The sequence below is a fragment of the Lissotriton helveticus genome, chromosome 2_1, assembly GCF_964261635.1.
Source record: "Lissotriton helveticus chromosome 2_1, aLisHel1.1, whole genome shotgun sequence".
Classification (NCBI taxonomy): domain Eukaryota; kingdom Metazoa; phylum Chordata; class Amphibia; order Caudata; family Salamandridae; genus Lissotriton; species Lissotriton helveticus.
The window spans coordinates 1,172,910,484-1,172,932,224 of NC_136059.1; the positions used below are offsets into that span (position 1 = coordinate 1,172,910,484).

A 21,741-nucleotide genomic window follows, 5' to 3' on the forward strand; every position below is an offset into this window, starting at 1 on the left:
TTAGGCAGTCTTGCAGTCACCAGGCTTACTTATAGTAAAGCCATGCTCATAATATCAACACATCAAAGCGTGAAAGTGAGATTTGGTGAAAGGCTGGCTCTAACCATTGTCCTCCCATTCTCCAATGAAGGTCTGTCATCATCTTTATAATTATTCTGCTAAGTGGTCCTGCTTCGGAGTCCCAGCTTCGCGCAGATATGGTGTATAATCTTCTAATTTGCATTTATTTATTCTTCTGCAGTTGTTAAATTACTTAACTGGTCAATTTTTATTAGTTTTGGAACTTTACCCTCATTTCTCGTTGTTGCCTGAATAATTTGTGTCCAACTTAAAACGATAAAAAGCATATTTGAATCCTGGATCCCTCTCGTAAACAGATTCACATGACTCCATCTTCTCTTCCCTGCCTTCCTACACCATCTTTTTTGATTCATCCCACCGGGACATCCGCGAAAGGTGTTCATCTGACAGTTCCATTTGTTTTACCTCATCCAGTTCTATTTGATGACCATAGCTAGAAGCCAAATGCAACTGTCACTTGTTAAGCACTGGGTATATGCCTGCTTTTATCTCATGCCCTAACATCAATATCTGCATGCATCACATTAATGAATACAGAATGCAACTGTCGGATGTTGAACCTTTTTCTTCTCCCTCCTCCCCTGCATTGCTTTTTATTATAAACAACTAATAAAGTTTCATGAACAAAAAAAAGTATTGCATTGCTTGACTTTTCATGTAAAATGCGTGTTTCTGCTACTGTTCCACAGGAAACTGGTTCACACATGCCAAAAGTATCCTGCAGCTTCCTTTGAAAATATACATGAAATTGTGCAAAGCATTGCACATCTGCACAAAACCTGTTGTGGCGGAGACATGATGGGCTGCATGATTGAGAGGGTAAGTGCGACTGTTCAAGACTTTATATATATATATATATATATATATATATATATATATATATATATATATATATATATATATATATATATATATATATATATTCGCTCATTCTCTTGCTACTGATGACGATGTTGTGACTGACACACAGGATGTATTAAGTTCTATGGGGATCAGCAGTGGCAGTGCTGGCAATAGCCCGTTTTGCCCCAAATCCACTTTTGTCCCGGTGATGCCCCGGGATGCCATTGACATTTTTAGCGATAGGGTCGTTGATGACCTTAAGGAATTGAATAAAACTGTGGCTAAAAATAAAAACTGTAGAAGCTTTAGAGATAAACAATATTCTTTACTAATGCGAAAAATCAAATCCAAAGGCGATATTATAGTTAACAAAGCAGACAAAGGAGGCAATATCGTTCTTTGGCCACGTACTATGTATTTACAGGAAGCTGAAAGACAATTAGGTGACCCTGCTTGTTACAGGAAGGCCTCATTTAATGAACTCAACAAAGTCAAACTACTGGTACATTCCAACTTGGCGTCTTGGAAGAGGGAAGGATTGATTAATAAGAAAGAATTTGATTTCCTTAAAAAAGATTTTCCCATCACTCCAACCCTATATTTATTACCCAAGATCCATAAAGGTACCACACCAATACCGGGGCGACCTATCATTTCCGCCCAAAATGGACTGTTGGAACCTATTTCCAAATATGTTGACTTCTTTTTACATGAATATATGGAGGCATTACCCAGTTACCTTAAAGACACTGGTGACTTTCTGATGAAATTGAAAGAAGTTGTATGGAAACCGAATTACTTATTTCTAGTCATGGACATTACATCCTTGTACACCTCTATTAATCATGTTGATGGTTTGAATGCGATTGAATACTTTTTGTCTACTAGAAACATTAGGTATTTTGAGCATAGTAAAATGTTAATCAAGATGATAGATCTGTGCCTTAAAAATAATTTTTTCCTGTTCAACAATGAGATCTTCCAGCAGCTGCGTGGTGTCGCCATGGGTGCGTGCTTCTCCCCCAGCTACGCGTGTTTACACGTGGGCTGGTGCGAGAGGCACGTCCTGGGTGGGATCCGCGACTGCTTGGATGAAGATGAAACAGGTATTGTGAAAATGTGGCGCTTCATTGACGATGTTTTCATAATTTGGCAAGGTTGCAATACGTCAGCCGAAGAATTTGTCAATAACATCAATAACAATTCTTTAAATCTAGAATTTTCTGCTACCATCCATAATACAAGAGTCAACTTTTTAGATGTGGAGGTCTACATTAGAGAAAATAAAATCATGACTAGAATGTACAGAAAGTCCACAGCTGGTAATTCCATTTTACATGCCCAGAGTAACCATCCGCATCATCTTATTAAAAGCATCCCTTATGGGGAGTTTTTAAGAATTAGACCCATATGCAATAACGAAATTGACCTCATGAATTGTCTGAATGGATCTTACCAGAGATTTTTACGTAGAGGCTATGATATTTTAACCCTCACCAACTCTCTTAAAAGGGCTTTGTCTTACCAAACAGAAGTGACAGCAGAGCAACCCACTGTAGTAACATCAGAGGAGGTTGCTGTCACATCTGAGAAACCTACTATTCGCCTCATCACTACTTTTAATAATCAACAAAAAAAGAAGAAGCAAATTATAAAGTCTAATTGGCCCATCTTGAAAACTGATATTGTCTTAGGCCCTTTGTTGGAAGATGTGCCCAGCATCACTTTTCGTCGAGCACCCTCAATGAGGGATGCTCTAGTTAGAACTAGTCCTGAGACCAACACAAAACCTAACTGGTTTTCTAACAAAACAGGTTTTCGAAAGTGTAGTTCATGCCGGGCATGCAAATTCGGTGTGAATACCACCGAATTTGTTGAGGGCCTGACGGATGCTGTAATCCAAATTAATAATGTGTATACTTGCAAAACTGATCATGCTGTCTACGTGTTAAAATGTACATGTGAGTTGCAATACGTCGGCAGCATTAAGCTGCAAGTATACAACCGTATTTTACAGCATCTTCGTGCCATTGTAAACTCAGATCCCAATTACCCTGTGGCACGTCATTTCAAGTTGGTGCACAATAACAACCTTAATGACTTACAATATTTTGTTATTGATGCGGTCCCTCCACATAAGAGAGGTGGGGATAGAGAGAAAAGACTTAGACAGTTGGAAAGCCAATATATTTTGAGGTTAAATAGTAAGATTCCTAATGGCCTCAACATGGGGGAAGATCTTAAAAACTTTTTGTAAATATTTTACTCCATCATATGCATTATCTTAACATATAGATTTTATACCTTTTATATGGTTTTATTCTATCTATGTTGAGGATGGTTTAAGATTGAATTTACTGTTAAAACTCTGTGAAACTGGATACAATGGATGTTTTTCATTACCATATTTTAATAGTTGAACTGTGCTGCTATGTTTCTGTAAGTTTTGTTCGATTCCTTGCTGCTAGTCATTGATCACTTTATTCCCCCCAAACTTATAAATGTACTGCCGCACTTTGCACTGTTCTTGCACTATGCACTTTATCACATTTGTGTACATCTTGCTCCAGGTTGTTACCTGGATATATATTGCTCTCTCCCAAACTTTGGGATTATGTTATTTGAACTATAACTTTTGCACTTATAATCTATTTAGGTGGTTTTGATTCCTACATACTGGTTTATCGTCTTGACCCCATTTTATCAGTTTACACTGCTTAGTTATGATGCAGATTACACTGTGGTTGACCTTATCAAACAAACTTATTTTTCAATTTTTTAATTGAATGTTTGATGTTTTGCATTTTATGCATGAATTTGTACCTTTGTGTATAATGGTTAACCATAACTGATGTTGAAGGATATTTCTTCTATGTTATTTATGTTATGGGAGGAGTCTCGCGACTACCAGTATTTAAACCACTAAAATCTCTGGGTTTTGCCATGTGATCAAGTCCGGGTTTCCCGGACGAAACGCGTCATGTTGCCGTCCCCATCAATGGATTAAAGCACTTCATCTACCTTTAACTCCTCGTTGTGTGGTCTGTACCTGGTTTGTGCCCGTGCGCTGTTTCTGGCACCTCAGGATTGTGGATTCTTATATATATATATATATATATATATATATATATATATATATATATATATATATATATATATATATATATATATATATATATATATATATATATGTTACCTACTGGTGATCGCCAGCAGGTAGTTATAGTTAGGACCTATTTTCCATAGGAAATCCTCTACATTCTAATTGGAATAACTTTGGCACAGGATGACGAATCTGTGCGAAATTTTCAAAACTGGTGGGGCGCTCCGGCACGCTCCTATCCTGAAAGTCTTGGATGATTCGTCAAGCAGGGGCCGAGAAAAAAGGGGGTCCCAAAACATGTTTTCCCCATGCAATTTTCCATAGGAACTTTTAATCACAGCTACAGCCCGAACTGCTGAACGGAATTACACCAAATTTGGCAGAAAGGTAGACCTTGCACGTATATGACGTCACGCGGGACCCGCCACCGCGCAAGCGTCTCGTACCGTAATGTGCATGTGTCGCGAATGCCCGGGAGCAGGAGTCGCGGACTGGTCGTATACCAATCGCGCACATCATCTAATATTAAATGTATATGATGTAACTGAAAAACACACAGCCGTCCCATACCGTACGCGGATCCTTCACGACTTTTCTAAATTGGCGGCTAGAATCCGCGCACCCACCGTGATGTGTACGCTTTTAGTGCGCGACTCCGAAAAAAAATTGGGGAAAATATTTTTTTTTAAAGAAAGTAATATCAATATATATTAAAATAAAAAATGTATTTTTTTTTGCAATTTTCAATAAAATATATAATGTTATTTAATGAATAAAATATTTATAAATAAACAGTTAAAAACTGTAGAAAATCAGTACAAAACAATAGGTATAACTACTATCACACTTAAAAATTAGCACTTAAAAAACCTTTGAAATTCACTGAAAAAAACATAGGTTTCAGAGACGTTATAGTTAGAAATTAGCATTTAAAAAGCCTTACACATTCACTGAAAAAACCATAGGTATCAGGGGTGTTATAGTTAGCTGGCCATTTCACTCATACAAAACCATAGAAATTCTGCCGTCATAATTAGTTCTGCTAACTATAACTTGCGCGCCCGCAATGCACTGCTGATAGTGCATTTTGATAGTGTTCTATTAATTAGTGACTGCGTGTATAAATTATTCTTTTGTTGAATGGGTAGTTGTGTGTGTAGACTTAGGAATCAGTGGGTATGTAGTAACTGGTATTGGTGTGTCAATGGTTTCAAATATGATACTCTGTATTTTATAGTGAGTGATGAAAGGTTATACTAGTGTATGATGAAGTGAATCAGATTGTCACGTGGATAATCATCAATGATGTCATCAGTGATGTCATTTGAGATGTCATCAGTGATGTCATCAGTGATGTCACTGACCATGTCATGAATGATGCAATATTTGATATCATCAGCAGTGCACAGTTGAAGAAGATTTTGGTGTGGCCAGGCCCACACTAAAGACAGCAGGAAACCACGGCTATTGACAGGGTTAATTCCCAACAGCAGCCGTTTTGAATAATCATTTTGAGAAGGATATTAGGCTCTTACATACAAGCTCGAAAAGTTGTGTCCATGCTGGAAACTACATGTGATATACTATCATGTTCTAAAACAGCTATCACTGCCATGTTTTTTGGATGGCGATTTAGTTTGGTTTGGTGTTTGAAGCCCAATCCAGTGAACGGCGCCTTTTCTATAATCCTTTCTGCATGTCTGTGCTTCCTGTGTGTTTTAATATCTCAGAGGAACATGCAAATGCATAAACTAGTTGATTCTATTTTGAGAGAGGAGAAAGCACACTGTTAGGACTGTCAAAGGCAACACATCTAGGATATTCCCCCCGACAGACCTCATTCACCAACAAGCACATGCATCAAGAAAAGCTTTTGCGAGTCCTTAATTGCGATTATTAAGGAATCTCAATTAAGGATTCTCAAAAGCCTATGCATGTAGGAATCGCTATTAAAAATAGTGATTCCTAAACATTCCTTAATTGCAACTTGCAAATTGTGAGTCACAATTAAGGAATGGCCTGTAGGCCCATAGGAACGAATGGGAAATTGCATGTGCATTTTGCGAGTACCTGGAGGTAATCGCAAATTACGCATGCAATTTCAAGGGTGCAAAGGTGTTGCACCCCTGAAATTGTGATGTGCACCCATGGTGTGCGCACACATGCCCCAAGTGCATGTGTGTGTGTGTAACCTGAAACCTTAAAAACGCACTTTAGTGCATTTTTGCAAGGTTTTTGCAAAGTACAGACCAGAGTAATTTCTCTGTATTTTGCAGCCCCAAATAGCAAATTCGCTATTTCTAAGTGCTTCTAGAATTGCACTTAAGGAATCGCAAATTGAGATTCCTTAAATGCAATCGAAATTTAAGAAATCGCAATAAATTGCGATTTCTTAAATTTCAAGTGCCTAACACTTTTATGCATTGCAAAAGGCCTTTTTGCAGGCACAAATGGACAGTTTTTGCTCATCGCACTGTTTGCGCTTGCAAAAACCTTTGATGCATGTGCCCCTTAAGGTGTTCTGCTCAAAGGGATGGCTACTGGAATTATGCAATTATGAGGCTGTGGCATTTTCCACATCATTATAAATGTGTCCGATGTGACACATAGTCCATCATCTGTTGCATGGTCTGCAGATTTTGACAAAGCAAATTGTTTCTAGCTCAAAAAGTTTCAAATTCCTTATAGCATGGTAAAAGTGTTTCTGCGTAGAGGAAGGTCCTTTACAGACATGGATTGGTCACCTTTTAATTGCTTGTTGCTGTATTTGGTTCTTAAACATAAATTAATAAAGTTTAATATTTGCTCAAACAGTGTTGCCATGTGTTAAAGTAGCAAAATCAATGAAATTATTCTGCCATAAAATGTGCTGCATTTCACCACATAATTTGTCTTTTCTTGCCACATATTTGAGCTAATCCTGCCACATAAATGAGTTCTCTAGAGCTACATAATTCAGGTGGCCCTTCTTGTAGGTATCATGGAAGTTCTCAAAAAGCCAGGTTTAGGGTCCCAATTATGATTCACAGATTAACATTCAAAGATTCAATGTAAGGAATCGTATATTGCATCAAAAACCGATTCACCCTTTGCGATTCTTTAAATGGAATGTTCAAAATGAATTTGCTCTAAATGGTCGCAATTTGATCCCCGACTTCTAACAAATTCATTAGTAATTCGAAAACTGACCTATGTTATTTTAGGCTGGTTCTCAAAATACAGATTTGTAGTGGGTCGCAAATGACCTACCTCAATATGTATGAGATGGGTCTTACATTGTGACCCAGTACAACTGGCAACATTCAAGTGGCTTGTTAGGGTCAGTAGACCACCGTGTCTATGATTTCTTTTAAACAAAGCAATCATTTTTTAAAATGCAGCCAATTATCCTTAACCCATTCGACGCTCATGACGAGCCCAGCTCGTCATGAGGTACGCCTCTCGTACGCTCATGACGAGCTGAGCTCGTCATGAACCGCAGGTTTTTTAAAAAGTCAGCGCACAGCGGGAAAACCCGCAGCGCGCATGGTGTTAAAGCAAATTGGACGCATAAAAAAAGAACAATGGCACTATCCTATTTCATGAGCAGACAATGGTCTCATGGACCATTGTCTTCTCATAAAACATGTCTTTGTGAACATTCACAAAGGGGACCCATAAAGACCCCTTACCTTTTGCAAATCGCTTGCCACCTTCTTTGAGGCGGTGGAAAAATATTAATGTTTAGCAACCAGGGCCTAGATGTATCATTGTTCCTATTTGCGATTTCTTAATAGCGATTTTTAACAAATCGCTATTTAGAAATCGGAAAATGGGATGTATGTTTAAAATCGCTATTTTCTTGAGATTTCTTAATATTCTTTATTTGCGAATTCGCAAGTTGCGAATTCGCAATTAAGGAATAATTCCCAATGCATTCCTATGGGCCAGGAGGCCCACAGGAATGTTTGCAAAATATTTCTCAAATTGCGAATTCGCAATTTTCTAATCGCAATTTGAGAATTATTTCAAGGGTGCAAGGGTGTCTCAAAGAAACCCTGCTGCACCCCTGAAATGTACATGTGTGTGCATATGGCGCACATACATGCCCTATGGGCATGTGTGTGCATCACATGCCACCTTCAAAAATGCCAATTTGTGCATTTTTAAAAGAATTCGCTAATTAACATCAACTACAAGTTGGTGTTAATTTGCGATTTCTTAACTAAAATTTGCAATTTAAAAGTGCTACATACATAGCATTTAAGGAATCGCAAAAATTGCGATTCCTTAAATGCTATGGCAAAATAAGGAATTGCAAATTTTTGCGATTCCTTAATTTGCGAAAGTTTGTTGCATGCCAAAACATGCAAATGACCGTTTGCGACTCGCAAAGGCCAAAATTCTGTGAATTTCGGCCTTTGCGATTCGCAAAAGGCTTGATACATCTAGGCCCAGATTTTTGTTGCAAAACATTAATACATAATTTAAATGTTCAGTATCTGGAAGGGGCGCCCGTCCTTAACACACCCCTTGAAATACCGACTCTGTATTTATTGCCAAACCTAATTTGCAATTCGGTAAGATTTAACATGTTAACGAATTGCTATTTGGGTTTGGTTAATAAAAAAAGAGGCCATTTCGCGGTTGGAAAGGCTCCTATTTTCCAATTCATAGCTTTACCGACCGTAAATTGGTTTTGTACATGAGAGCCAAAGTGTTTTTACTGGACCCTTTGCTGTCATTCCCAATGTGTTTCTCTCACACAATGGAATAGCATTGCCATCTCTTTCCATACTGGTTTAGTCTCCTCTGCCTTTCCTCTCCTCACTTAGGCTTTTAATGCTCACTTGTATGCTTTGATTGTTCCTGTCACCTTCTCGTCTTTCAGTCGCTGCTCTTTTTTACCTTTTTTTGGTTGTCCTCTTCCAGCTTCCAGACAATACCTTTCATCTTGGGCTCCATTATCTGCTACTTTAAATAACTCCTTCCTCAATTCACATTTTCATGGCCCCAATGTCACACTCAGGAAAACACCTGGAAAACTTAACATTTTCATGAATGGCCTTCCATTTTGCCAGTTCTTTGATTCTCTTACTCTTTTTTCACTTTCCATAAACAATAGAGGCATTCTTTTGCTGACACCTCTTTACTTGGAACTTTATTTTTCATTAAAAAAATGTTTGTCCTTTTCCTGTTGCATCTCTTTTACTACTGCTTCTAGTACGAGGTGCAGCTCGTCTGCTTCTTCTTCTCACACAATAAAAGTCCACATTTGTAAAGCGCACAATCACCCGTAAGGGTCTCTAGGCGCTGGGGGGCCGTCGGGAAGATTAAGCGAGCTATTGCCCAGAGTCACATGGTGCTGGGCTGACCTGCCGCAATGGAGCCCCTCAGTGCTTAATTTGTAAAACAATGAGTGCCGGTGCCCAAAGCTCTGTTCAGAAGCCAGCGAGTGGTGCAATTAAATGCCAGCTTGCCCAAAACCAAGGCTGCGTAGTCTTGTGTTTTAAGCCACCACCAGACACTACCTGTCTCATCATCTCACTCTTTCAGGTTTCTGCTTTCTCTCTTTCTGGTTGTTTTTCTGTCTTCCTCTTCCTCCTTCTTTCCCCTCCGTGTATTTTCCCTCTCTTGCTGTTTGTAAAAGTCTGATGAAGAAAAATGAGTGCCAGTCTCTACAAATGAGTACCAGTGGGTCCTACCTGAAAACACCTACTCAAATTAAGCACTGTCCTTGCTGAGATCTCTGAAAACATTTTTATCTTGTATGAGCACCACGTCTTTCGAGAGCATTCTGTGGACGTTACTACATTTATTCTCATTTATAGTAAGCGCAAGCCTTCAGTTGCGGCTCCAGCAAGTAAGCGCAGTGGGGCAGGGCGGGGCGGGGGGTGTCGACAGGTGACAAAATAGGGAAATCGAAACAAATAAATCCTATTCCGTCATCTGTCGACCTGTCGGCATCGCCCCGCCGCGCTTACCTGCAGGAGTTGCGACTGCTGGCTTTCTCGCAGTCATGAGCCAAGTGGGGCTAAGGAAGAGATCTCTCAACATTTTCAGAATTTTCTGTGCCCATTCGCGACAATTTCATGAAAAAGAAGAATGTGGGTCAGCCCTTTACTCAAATTGTTTGTTACATGGAACTCATGATGATCTAACTGCACCTCCCCTCTTACAGCTGCATCTCACAAAAAAGACCTGCGAGAAGAAGGACCTGATCTCCCCCAAACTCAAAGAATGCTGTGACCAAGACGTCATAGCGCGTTCAGGATGCATTATAAGAATGGAGAACGATGAAAAGCCAGCCGACCTCTCCCCGCATGTCCGTGAATACATTGAGGGCCCTGACGTGTGCAAGCACTACGCTGATGAGAAGGATCTTCATTTGGCCAAGTAATGCATCCATTTTCTAGTTTTTGAGATCCTAATCCTTAAAGGGTGCGAGAGGGCGGGCTGAATTTCTTTTGAACACATCACAAACTCTAGAAATGAAAGTTAAATGTTTTGAATGATCGTGTAAACATAGTTGCTTTGATCCATAATGTCATTTGCGCAATCATTTTCCATTGCAATCCTCCCAAAAATTAATTTGCTAGGGAAAAACCGCCATCTTGATTCAAATATCCTGAAATGGCGAAATGTAACCTTCTCAAACTGCAAATAGAAATCCCCAAATTAAACCAATATGGTGGATTTTTTTGTAAATTGAGTGTTAGTAGTGCATTAGTGGGAATACCGGAATTCTGACTTTTGTGGTAACCACCACACGCTCGCAGTTTTTCCAGGTAAATGTATGCAGATCAAATTTGCTAAAATTTACTGAGGGAAAATTGCCAGAAAATATAGGGACATGCAGATTTCGGTGTTGCAAAATCTGCATTCTACGCCTTTTTTTGCAGCTATAAAATTCAGATCCACGGAATATCAGATTTTAACAGATGTGTTAATTAGATAGTCTGAAGATGAGGAAATCATAATGTGAACCTTGGAATTATCTTTTCCATCCAAAGAAATCGATTGACCTATGTTCCCTGAAAAATTAGGTTATTTGGGGAAGTTTGTATACTTAGTGCTCTATACGTTGTATGAGTAGTTTAAGTTTTCAAGAATTCTGAGTGCAAGAGAAGAAACTGTAAACTTTTGTGTATAACCACAAAGTCATGAATGTGAACGTGTTCACCACAATTACGATTTTACAATTGGAATCTAAATCTTCCTGTCTGTGATCTCAGATGTGAAATAGTAGGAAATCTAACCAATCAGAAGATTCCCTTGTTGGTATGTGCTATCTGTGGACAGAAATGTTTGCGATCCAGATTCTCTGGTTCAGAATTGCCAATTTCCAATTATCGATGCCAGTTTTTACTAAAGTGTGAGTGATGTAGGCAAAAAGTGTTTGGCACTCATATTATTAATGGAACATAGCAAATACTAGTTCGTTTTTATTTCAAAATTAAGATATAAATATGCTGTGTTTGCTAATGGTCAGTACTGTTTTCGATTTAAAATTCTTTTTTGTGACGTATATAAATCACTTATTCAAATCAGTAGCCACTCTTTCAATACATAGTTTTAAATGAAACTTTAGCTTTCAGGCTTTGTTAATCAAGAAAGGAATCTTAAAAGTCGATTTCAAATGAAAAAAACACATTTATGACTGTATGGCAATATACATTTCTATTGTAAGAATAATTACATGCTTATACTTTTACATCTTGTGCTTTAATCTACTCAACTTTAATGTTGGGTCTGAAAGCAGTGTCAGCTGCTCTCAAATGCAAGTGGTGGGGGCAGCGGGTGAGAGAATAATACAAAAGTTAAAAAGTGTAGTTACCCACCGGCTGCTGCCTCGGTGCTCTGATCCTGTCCCGGCAGTCCATGGGCTGGTTCACATACTCCCAGACTCTAGTGAACTTCCCAGACCAATCCAGATGCTGCTCTCATTCTGGTAATACTATTACCCAGCCTGAGAGAATTGCCAGGATTGGTTGGAGTGGCTGGTTTGGCACTCACTCAGGGACTGGGAGCCTGTGCCTGTTCTCCACCCGGCTGTGCAACACAATTCAGATTGGAGAGGTTTAAGTGTGCATGTCGGGTTGGCTGTCATAAGACAGCCCTCCAAACTGACAAATACACTTGCAGTGCCCACCAAACCTCCTCCCTGTTCAAAGCTGCTGTCCGTCAGGAAGCAACGGCCTCGCCCCCCAAGACTCAGCTGAACTGGCAAGATGAAAAATAAAATGATAATATTGTTTTATTACCATTTTATTTTTCATGCTTGAATTTGCGACACTTTCAGCAGTGGGGCTACACTCCTCTGCCCTAGTGGGTGAGCTGCTGGGGTCTGTTAGCCGACGCAATAACCCATTTCCAGTCATTTATCATTTAAAATTTTCATTGTGATAAAACGGTAGATTTCCATTTCCCATGGAAGAGCCTGTGACTTAAATTACCCGAAGTGCACTTCACTGTTGCGCACATCCGTGTGACTCCCATAGAAGGGCCCACATGCGCACCATAAACATTGCATGTTCAAAGAATGGAGCAATGCATACTGAAGTGAATTCTCTTTTTCTTTTTTTACTTTTCAGGTTTAGCTGTGACTATGCAAAGAGACACCCCGAATTCTCGCTACAGCTGCTTTTGAGAATCAGCAAAGGCTACCAGGAACTTCTGACCAAATCTTGCGCTGAGGAGAACCCGCACGATTCTTTGGTTAAAGGGGTGAGTTCCACTGCTTTTTTATTTTCTGTGGAACAAAATGATGTCCATGGTGATGAACCCTACAGCGATAAGGTTGTGAGTGGTTGAATCGGTTGCCACTGTTGACCATGAAAGCGCTTTGCTTCATTTATCACCCCTTACCACATCCTTGGTCTAATTGATTAAATTCTGTATTTACAGATGACCATCATGTTGCAATGGGTTTTGGGCTAAAATTTGTGGTGCATTTAAATGCCCATCAAAAGTATTCTTTCAGAAAATGCTATCATCCTACTATAAATGTAACACTGGGCAATCTTTTCCTATGAAGTACAAATATTTTTGCAAAATTGTGTGCATAAAGTGATACACATTTTATCATTATTTGAGAAATTCTTCTTTAAGATGCTATGCAAGGAGACTGTTTTGAAGAGAAAATATCTCTTTCGAGGAGAAAATGTTTCTCAGATAGGCATTTTGTCCTCAAATCTGTTAAAAAAAAACCTCAGAAAGGTTGCATGATATAAAATGTTGAGATTTCAATTAATACAGAATTCAGGAATTAATGCCACACTTAGGCCCTAATTATGCTGGTGGTCGAGCAGACTACCAACCACCATCGCAGTGGGCAGGAGAACACCCAACAATGAGCCAGTGGTCCCATCCAACCAATTAGGATGTGTCCACTGAACAGGCAGTCGGAAAGTGCTTTTTTCTATTGTGCTTTGTGCTGCAACTCAGGAAAAATGCCACAGTTCAAGCTGCAGTAGAAAAAAAGCATTTTGTGCACATCCATGCACCATGTGTTAGGCAACATGTGGTGCCTGCCACATGGTGCATGCATGTGTGGGGGAGGCACATCATGTGTCCTGTATGTTGATTCAGAGTTTAAAAAACTTTTGAATTGGTATTCTTAATAATTTGATTGAATTCCTGATATTTGTACATCTGCACCCATTCGAGAGTGTAAAGATTTCTGAAAATATCTTTGAGAATGAAGACTAGCAGCGGCCTGTCTGGGAAAGAGCGGTGGGGTGAGGCGACAGATGACGAAGAGGGAAAATGAAATATTTTTTTATTTTCCCTCGTCCTCGTCTGTCGAGTCTCCCCCCACCCCGCCCAGGATAAATCAGACACTTGACGTAGTCCTTTGGGAAAAGGGATCACTGTACTGAAAGTCTTTTGTGCAGCAAATCTCACAGGAAATTTGTATGGGCAATCACCAAATTTAGAAAAGGGGCCTAATATTGTGCACTATATGAATTATAATATATTACTATATCACTAGAAAACACAAAAACATACAGTAATGTTTCAACTTCATGATGACGAAAAAAGCAAAAATGAATCTTAGTGTAATCCAAATTTAGCAATTAAAGAGGAAGAGAGGGTTTCTGAAGAGGTCAGTGCAATCAAAGTCTATGCCCTTCCTCAAGTACTTCAATGATTGAAAAAGCAACAACTGTCCATATAGATATTGCCTTTTTTCTTTTCTTTTTAGGAAGAAGAATTGAAAAAGGAGATTGACACAAGTGCAGCCTTACTCAAAACTACTTGCGGTGCTTTCGAGAAGTTGGGATTATATTTCTTTCAGATCGAGTGAGTTTATTTTCATAAATGCAGTAACATTTAATGGTTTCACTGAAGTTATTCCAACCGCTAACATTACGGTGGTACTAACCTTAGGACGCAGGGTTCGTCCATTGTGGCCTTTGACTATTAGCATCTGCTGAGTGAAGTAGTGATGCTTGATTTCCCCTTCCTCGCAGTTCTTGGGCATAGGTTTATTTTTTGAGGTAATACATGATCATTAAGATTTTCTCTAAATTTCCATCTGCGGAAATTACTTTTAATAAGTTAGTTGTTACCTTCTACGTCTAAATCGGAAGGCCTTTTTACAGTAGTTTAAAGCCTTTCATAAATATAGCCATGCACCACTAAGACATAAAATGGTGCCCATGTGGCACCTCATGTTGATGACAAATGTTTGCATTTCATCCAAGACATCTATAAACACAAACTGGCTGATAAGCATAGTGATGGACTGTATCGCATGCATGATCATATAAAGCTGTACATCCGTCTGATAGACAATGGCATTGAATGGAATCAAATGCATTAGCACTCCATTCCACCAGCCTACTTCTGAATCCTCTTGCACGCCACATAATGCCGAAGAAATTTAATGAGTGACATTCAGATAGTTGTTTGGCGAATACCTCTGTATCAATTCGGTCCCTTGAAGCCTGCACCGTGATTGGCTATAGGTCCAAGAGCAATTTTTTTCCATTAGCAAAGCAGCCTGGAATTTGGTAGTCTGCGTTTTGAGTGGATGTCTAGCTTCTCAAGCGGGTCAATCGGCATCGTTAGTAGACACAGCACACAACCCTGTTTCAAGCACACAAATGGGTGTATTTGTAAAGGTACTAGACTTTAATGCGGTGCACCGGGTAATTATGGAATCCTGTGTCTTTGTTGGCAGGTAAAAATCGCCTTTAGTCTCATGGGCTGTAGATTTACAATGGTGATAAATGTTACATCAATTAGCTTGTGAATTGCACACCATTATCATGCCAGTCCTAGAGGGAAATCATTCTTACATCTATGGTATTAGCACAATATTTGTTATATGACCCATTGCTACACTCACCATCACAAGTCATCCTTCAAGATTAGATAACTTTTTGTTAATACTTGCATATGCTAAACAGGCAAGCTTCAATAGGTCTGACTAAGTAAGTGACGTGGCTTATCAAGTTGTAGAAATATGCCATTTGCCAATTTGTTCCTAGATGGTCATAAGATCCTTTCTTAAATATGTTCTTCCTAGGTTTTTGTATAGGCACATTTTTAGACAAAGTATCATGGCTAGTTAATATTCTCGATGCAAAATGATAAAATGATTTCTAATGAATTCTGCCTATCACAATGAAGAAGACAGAATACTTGCATTATTATCTTTACATTTTACATTAGATAATGAATTGTTTGCTCAATCAGCCACTCAGGTTCCCAATAATTTAAGTATAGAAGGGTTCAGCAATCTCCTTAACTCTCAGGACCTGATTCACAAAACTACATTTTAAAAAATAAGTCAATTTCACTCCCAAGCACACGTTGCTTATAGAGAAGGTTTCCCCGTTAGCGTACAGACACAATAATTTAAAAACAAAGTATAGACAATTTCTTTAGGTCCTTTATTTTCAGCTTTATTCTTTTGATTTCAGCCACAGCCAACACGTGTTTCGTCGCAATTGGGGCGTGACCCCGCGACTTCATCAAGGCTATACTCTTCCAGGTGTTGAGATTTCAAATGTGGTGATATTTCCAACCCACAAAGGGGTTCCAAGTAGTCTCGCAATCGTCCAGATACATAATTTTTTATATAGGTCCAAGTATCCACTGTATATCATGTCGTCATCTTCAGAGTTACAGAGTACAGCAACCAATCCAGAAACAAAGCATCCACCGAGTGCGATAATCGCACTCTAAAGATGACTACATGATATACAGTGGATACTTGACCTATATAAAAAATTGTGTATCTGGACGATTGCGAGACTACTTGGAACCCCTTTATGGGTTGGAAATATCACCACATTTGAAATCTCAACACCTGGAAGAGTATAGCCTTGATGAAGTTGCGGGGTCATGCCCCAATTGCGACAAAACACGTGTTGGCTGTGGCTGAAATCAAAAGAATAAAGCTGAAAAGAAAGGATCTAAAGAAATTGTCTATACTTTGTTTTGAAATTATTGTGTCTGTACGCCAACGGGGAAACCTTCTTTATACGTAACGTGTGCTTGGGAGTGAAATTGATGTATATTGAGCTTTTGCTTTTGTTTTGTGGAGTTTAGTGGTTCTCCACACCTTTGAGCACTGTTGACATAATTTTCATGAACTTATAATTTGTGAAAATCTGCCAAGGTGCGCCAAAATCCCTATACTGAATACCACGCACCTTAGGATTTATTTTAAGAGTAAGTTTATGAGTGCAGAGACTCCACAGCCGGGAAGAGAACTCTGTTAAAAAAACAAAGAACTGTCCTATCTTTTAGTGGGCAGAGAACTGCGAAGTCTCCCACTTATAGACTTACTATTAAAATCCATTTTGGTGAATACTGAAAAAGTGTACACTTGCACACACGAGTACGTTTGCCTTTGGTAATCAGGCCCATATTATTTTCAACAATGTATTTACAATGACTCCAAACATCTGTCCTTCAGATATTTGCACATTTCAATATATTTGGCAACGCCTCAGACAAAAGCAATTTTAATATACATAGAGTACTGACTTCAAATGAATTAGAATGCCAACCACATACCGTTTGGGAGTTGACTTCAGTAAAGAACAAAGAAGTGCTGAGTTGTAACATTAAAATCTCCCCCTATCTCTTTCCAATAGTCATTGTTGGTTCAAGTTCCTACTAGTCATTTCCATTATTTGGACTCCTGATTTTATTTGCAGTCACTATTAACTCCCTCTCATTTACTCCTTCTGGTTTCCACCTATAGTGCATACACACAAAAAGAGGTGTGAAAAGGATGTGCTACTGTATACATGGGAGTGTATATTGTTTGAAAAATAAATGCACTTTCAAATGGGTCACCTGTGTCCATCATTTAATTCTCCTCGTTTAGTAATAATTGCGATGAAGGATAGGGATGGGGAGGTAATGCAATCAAATGCTCCTTATACCATAGTAAACCATCAGGGTCTAGATGGGGACCAACAGGTCGAATTGTATCCATGTCCTAATTGCATTACTCACTTTTATACATTTGTTTGGCTAAAAAAAAAAAAAAAAATGCTTTAAAAATGGGATAAATAGGGGGCGTGGCTACGCGAGCGGAGATGGCGGTCGCAGCTTGCTAGAGCTCCCGCCGGCCCGCCGATTATCCGACGAATTATCCTGTCCCCAAGCCCACAAACCCACTCCCGGATAGCGACGGATGTTTCTGCAGGCGCCGGGTGTCATCCGGTGGGCTCAGGGGTGATTTCGTGCCCCCGGACAGAACCGAGCAGAGAGGGGCGAGGTGCGGCCTGGTGGTCGCGGAGCAGCCGGGGCCTCGATTTTGGCGACGCGACAGGGTGCGCTGCCTGGCCCGGGAGCGGCCGCGGTGTTGGCTGTCCCTGAGGCCGTGATACTTCAGACGATCCTTCACCCGGGGCCAGGCTGGGCCGGAGAGAGGCACAGGCGCCACGAGTGGACTGTGGCAGCGGAGGCGGCCTGGTGACCTGGCGCAGCCGGGACCTCAATTTTCGCGGCCTCGTGTCGGGCCGGGGCCGGCGGCCTAGAGGAGTGACTGGTATCCCCTGGAGACCCTGATTGGAGGCGGCCAGACGTAGGGCGACCGGCCCGGCGAGCAGCAACTGTGAGTAGTGGCCCTCCCCGGCCCCCCCCCCCCACCCCCCGGGCCCACTATTCCGCGACATTATTGGCTTAGCAGTGCAGGACGGTGGGAGTCCTCGCACCTCCTGACAAGCAACGTGGGCCACGGGGGGGCCCTGGTCAGCGGCGGCTGGGGGGGCTGTTCCTGGGGGAAGTGGCTGAAGCCTGCCCCCCCCCCTCTAATTCTCAACTGCCACCGGACCTTACCGGAGAGGCTTCCTTCGGGTCTCCCTGACTGTGGACCGGCGACCCTAGTGGCCCTCATCCACCCGGGCGAACATGACCAGGGGAGGTGGTGGATCCACCAAGCAGGTGACCATCGACAAATTTACTGGCCCCGGTGGGGGCCCTGGATCATCGGGGGGTGGTCCATCAGGAGGAGGACCGGACAATACAGCCCTTATGGCGGCTATAACTCAGTCGCGAGACATGCTGGACGCAAAGATAGGGGCAGTTGGCGCAGACGTAACCCTGTTGCGCCAGGATCTTAGGAACGCAGTGGCACGAATCACGGAGGCCGAGTCCAGGGTATCAGTGGTGGAAGAAGATGTAGGTGCCCTGAAGAAGAGAATGGCGGCGATGGAGGACGCGCAGCGGACCACAGCGCTCCGGGTGGAGGATGCTGAAGGGCGGGCACGGCGTAACAACCTCCGTTTTCTCGGCTTTCCAGAGAACTGTGCCAAAGGCAACATGGAGCAGTTTCTCACACAGTGGCTGGAATCATGGATGCCCCCGGGGTCGCTGTCTACCTGCTTTGTTATCGAAAGAGCACACCGCGCCCTGACACAGAGGCCGCCTGAGGGCGAGCGGCCTAGGGCGGTGATCGCTAGGCTGTTAAATTACCACGACAGGGACGCTATACTGAGGGAAGCCAGATCCAAGGAAACCCTCCTGTTTGAAAGTCAAAAGATCATGATTTTCCCTGATTACACTAGACTTGTGCAGCAACGGCGCCAGTCTTTTGTGGCGGCTAAGGCCAAGCTGAGAGGTCTTAAGCTACAATACTCCCTGCTGTACCCGGCGCGCCTGAGGGTGATATTCCAGTCTCGGACATTGTTTTTTGATACCCCGGAAGACCTTTTCAAGTGGACGGATGAAACAGTGCGGGTCAGACCGAATCCTCAGCCAGGACTTCATCCAGGCACCCCTGAGGGTTCACCGCGGGCGCAAAGAGACCGAACGACACAGAATGGGCGGTCCAAACGCTCTAAATCACGCAGGCGTGCGGCCTCGGTGGATGGCTCACTGGACGCTGGCAGACCAGAGGACTCGGAGCAGTCGGGAACAGATCACTGAAGTCTCCGGAGCCTCGGCTCCCATTTATTGCTAGAAATGCTGAGACTCCGGGCTGGGTGCGCTGAGTCGCTTGTGACCTGTGCACTACTGATCACTGTGCAGCTCTGAGATAGTACTGTTTTGCTCTCCTGCTTGGGGGGAGAGTTCTTGGGTGGGTTTGGGACTTGGGGACTGCGATATAAGGGCTACCACCCCCCTAGTTGTGAGTGGGATGTCAAGGGGAGGGGGGTGTGTTTATGGTTTTTCTGCTTGGGATGTTGGGATCCATTGGTGTGGATGGGCCCGGGCCCTCGGTTTTGGGCTCGAGACTACCCATGCCGCGACAGGTACTTCATAGTTCATTGAGGTATAGGGTGGGGGGAGGCGGGATGCGGGCGGTCGGGGTTGCGACTGCTGAGTTGGGGGAGGGATCTGTTGCAGTTCATGGGACGAAGGGGTTGGTAGTTTTTCTCGGGGTAGTTAGCGTAATGCATGTGTGTACCAAAATGATGCTTTGTGTGGTGTGTGGCGGGTGGTGCGGGCCTGGGGGGCTTTTATGGTGGACTCCGAATGACTATGGCTGAATCGATCGACCGACTCCCTGTGGATTTTATGCGGGTGGTTACGTGGAATGTCAGAGGATTGTTGGACAAGATTAAACGGGGGGCGGTGTTGCGATGGGGGAAGAGGGAAGCGGCAGATGTATTACTACTTCAAGAGACTCACATGATGGGCACTAAGGCACTGGGCCTACAGAGATTTGGATATCAGCAGGTCTTCCACGCGGGGTTCTCCAGAGGATCCAGGGGAGTGGCTATACTGATACACCGCAGGGTGGCGTATGTGCACGAGAAGCAGTGGGTGGATCCTCAGGGCCGCTACCTGTTTGTTAAAGGCATGGTGGGCACGGAGCCGGTGGTGTTTGGAAGTGTGTACGCCCCCCCTCCCCTGCAGTGGGCCCTGGCTGAGCGGCTGTTTGCGGTATGGGAGGATATCTCTGGATCACTGGCAGTGGTTGGGGGTGATTGGAATGACGTGATGGACGTGAGTGTGGATCGCCGGAGACGTCAGGAGGTGACTGGCACCACCCCCCCCTCCCTTCCGCCCACCAGATTGCATGCCATGAGTGAGGGGCTAGGCTGGGTGGATGCTTGGCGACATATGCACCCTGTAACCCAAGACTATACGTATGTTTCGGCAGTGCATGGCTCGTTCTCGCGGTTGGACTATATGTTTTTGCCTGGAGAATATTTGTGTAGGGTGAAGGGCGCTGACATCTTGCCAAGGGGCCTGTCCGACCACTCCCCGGTTTCGGTTAAAATAGATCTCCATCGGAAACGGCAGCCGTTTAGATGGAGGATGTCCTCGTGGCATCTCCTTAAACCGGCTTACGCTAAGCACTTACGAGAGACTATTGACCATTATTGGCGGGAAAACCTAGTGGAGGGTGCCGATGTAGGTGTGGTGTGGGAGGCTATGAAACCTACTATACGGGGAGTCGATATTGCATGGTGCTCGGCGGCCCGTCGACAGCGACGAGAACAAACTGTGGAGGCTGCTGCCCGAGTAGCGACCCTCGAACATGAACACGGTACCGGTGGTGATGGGGTGGATCTGCGGCTGCTCCTGCAGGCACAGCAATCATATGCGTCCCTATTGCTAGACGAAGCCAGACAGGCGTGGCTCGCCACCAGAAGTAGGGTGTATCAATGGGGGGACAAGTCGTGTTCCATGCTCCATAGATTGTGCCAACACAATTTCCAGCCCCTCGCACTACCGGGTCTCACGAACGACAACGGGGACGTTCTTACCGACCCAAACGAATTGGCGGCAAGCTTCGCCACGTACTTTACAGACCAGTATGCCCCGCGTGACCAATTGCCTGAGGGCGACTTAGCCCGTTTCTTCGAGGAGTTCCCACCGGTGCCGGTGTCGGACGAGACCAGGGAGGCCCTGGATGCACCCCTCACGGCGGAGGAACTGGGAGACGCGTTGGGGCAACTCAACGCCGGTAAGGCCCCTGGACCAAACGGTTACCCGTGCGAGTTTTTTAAAAGATTCCATGTGCAGCTGGGATCGCACTACCGCCGAGCGCTGGAAGCGGCCCGTACCCGGGGCCTACTGCCACCGGACTGGCGCCATGCGGAAATAGTGGTCTTTCAGAAGCCTGGCAGGCCCCCAGATAGCCATGATTCCTATAGGCCCATCTCCTTAATCAATACTGAGGCTAAGATACTGGCCAAGGCCCTAGCGAACCGTTTGGCTCCACACATTACTGCCTTAGTCCATTCTGACCAGGCAGGCTTTATGCCCCGAAGGGCGACGCGACACAATATCAGGCGTGCGCAGGCGGCGAT

The 21,741-nt window shown here is 42.9% G+C and overlaps 1 protein-coding gene across 1 annotated transcript in view; it reads left to right on the top strand.

Moving 5' to 3' along the window:
• LOC144818523 (serum albumin-like) overlaps positions 1 to 21,741 on the top strand; it is a 104,171-nt gene that overhangs the window by 42,678 nt on the left and 39,752 nt on the right. Inside the window, exons 7-10 of the mRNA XM_078676033.1 lie at positions 771 to 900; positions 10,188 to 10,402; positions 12,601 to 12,733; positions 14,214 to 14,311. Of these exons, the coding sequence (XP_078532159.1) occupies positions 771 to 900; positions 10,188 to 10,402; positions 12,601 to 12,733; positions 14,214 to 14,311 (576 nt within the window). The remainder of the gene's footprint in view (positions 1 to 770; positions 901 to 10,187; positions 10,403 to 12,600; positions 12,734 to 14,213; positions 14,312 to 21,741) is intronic.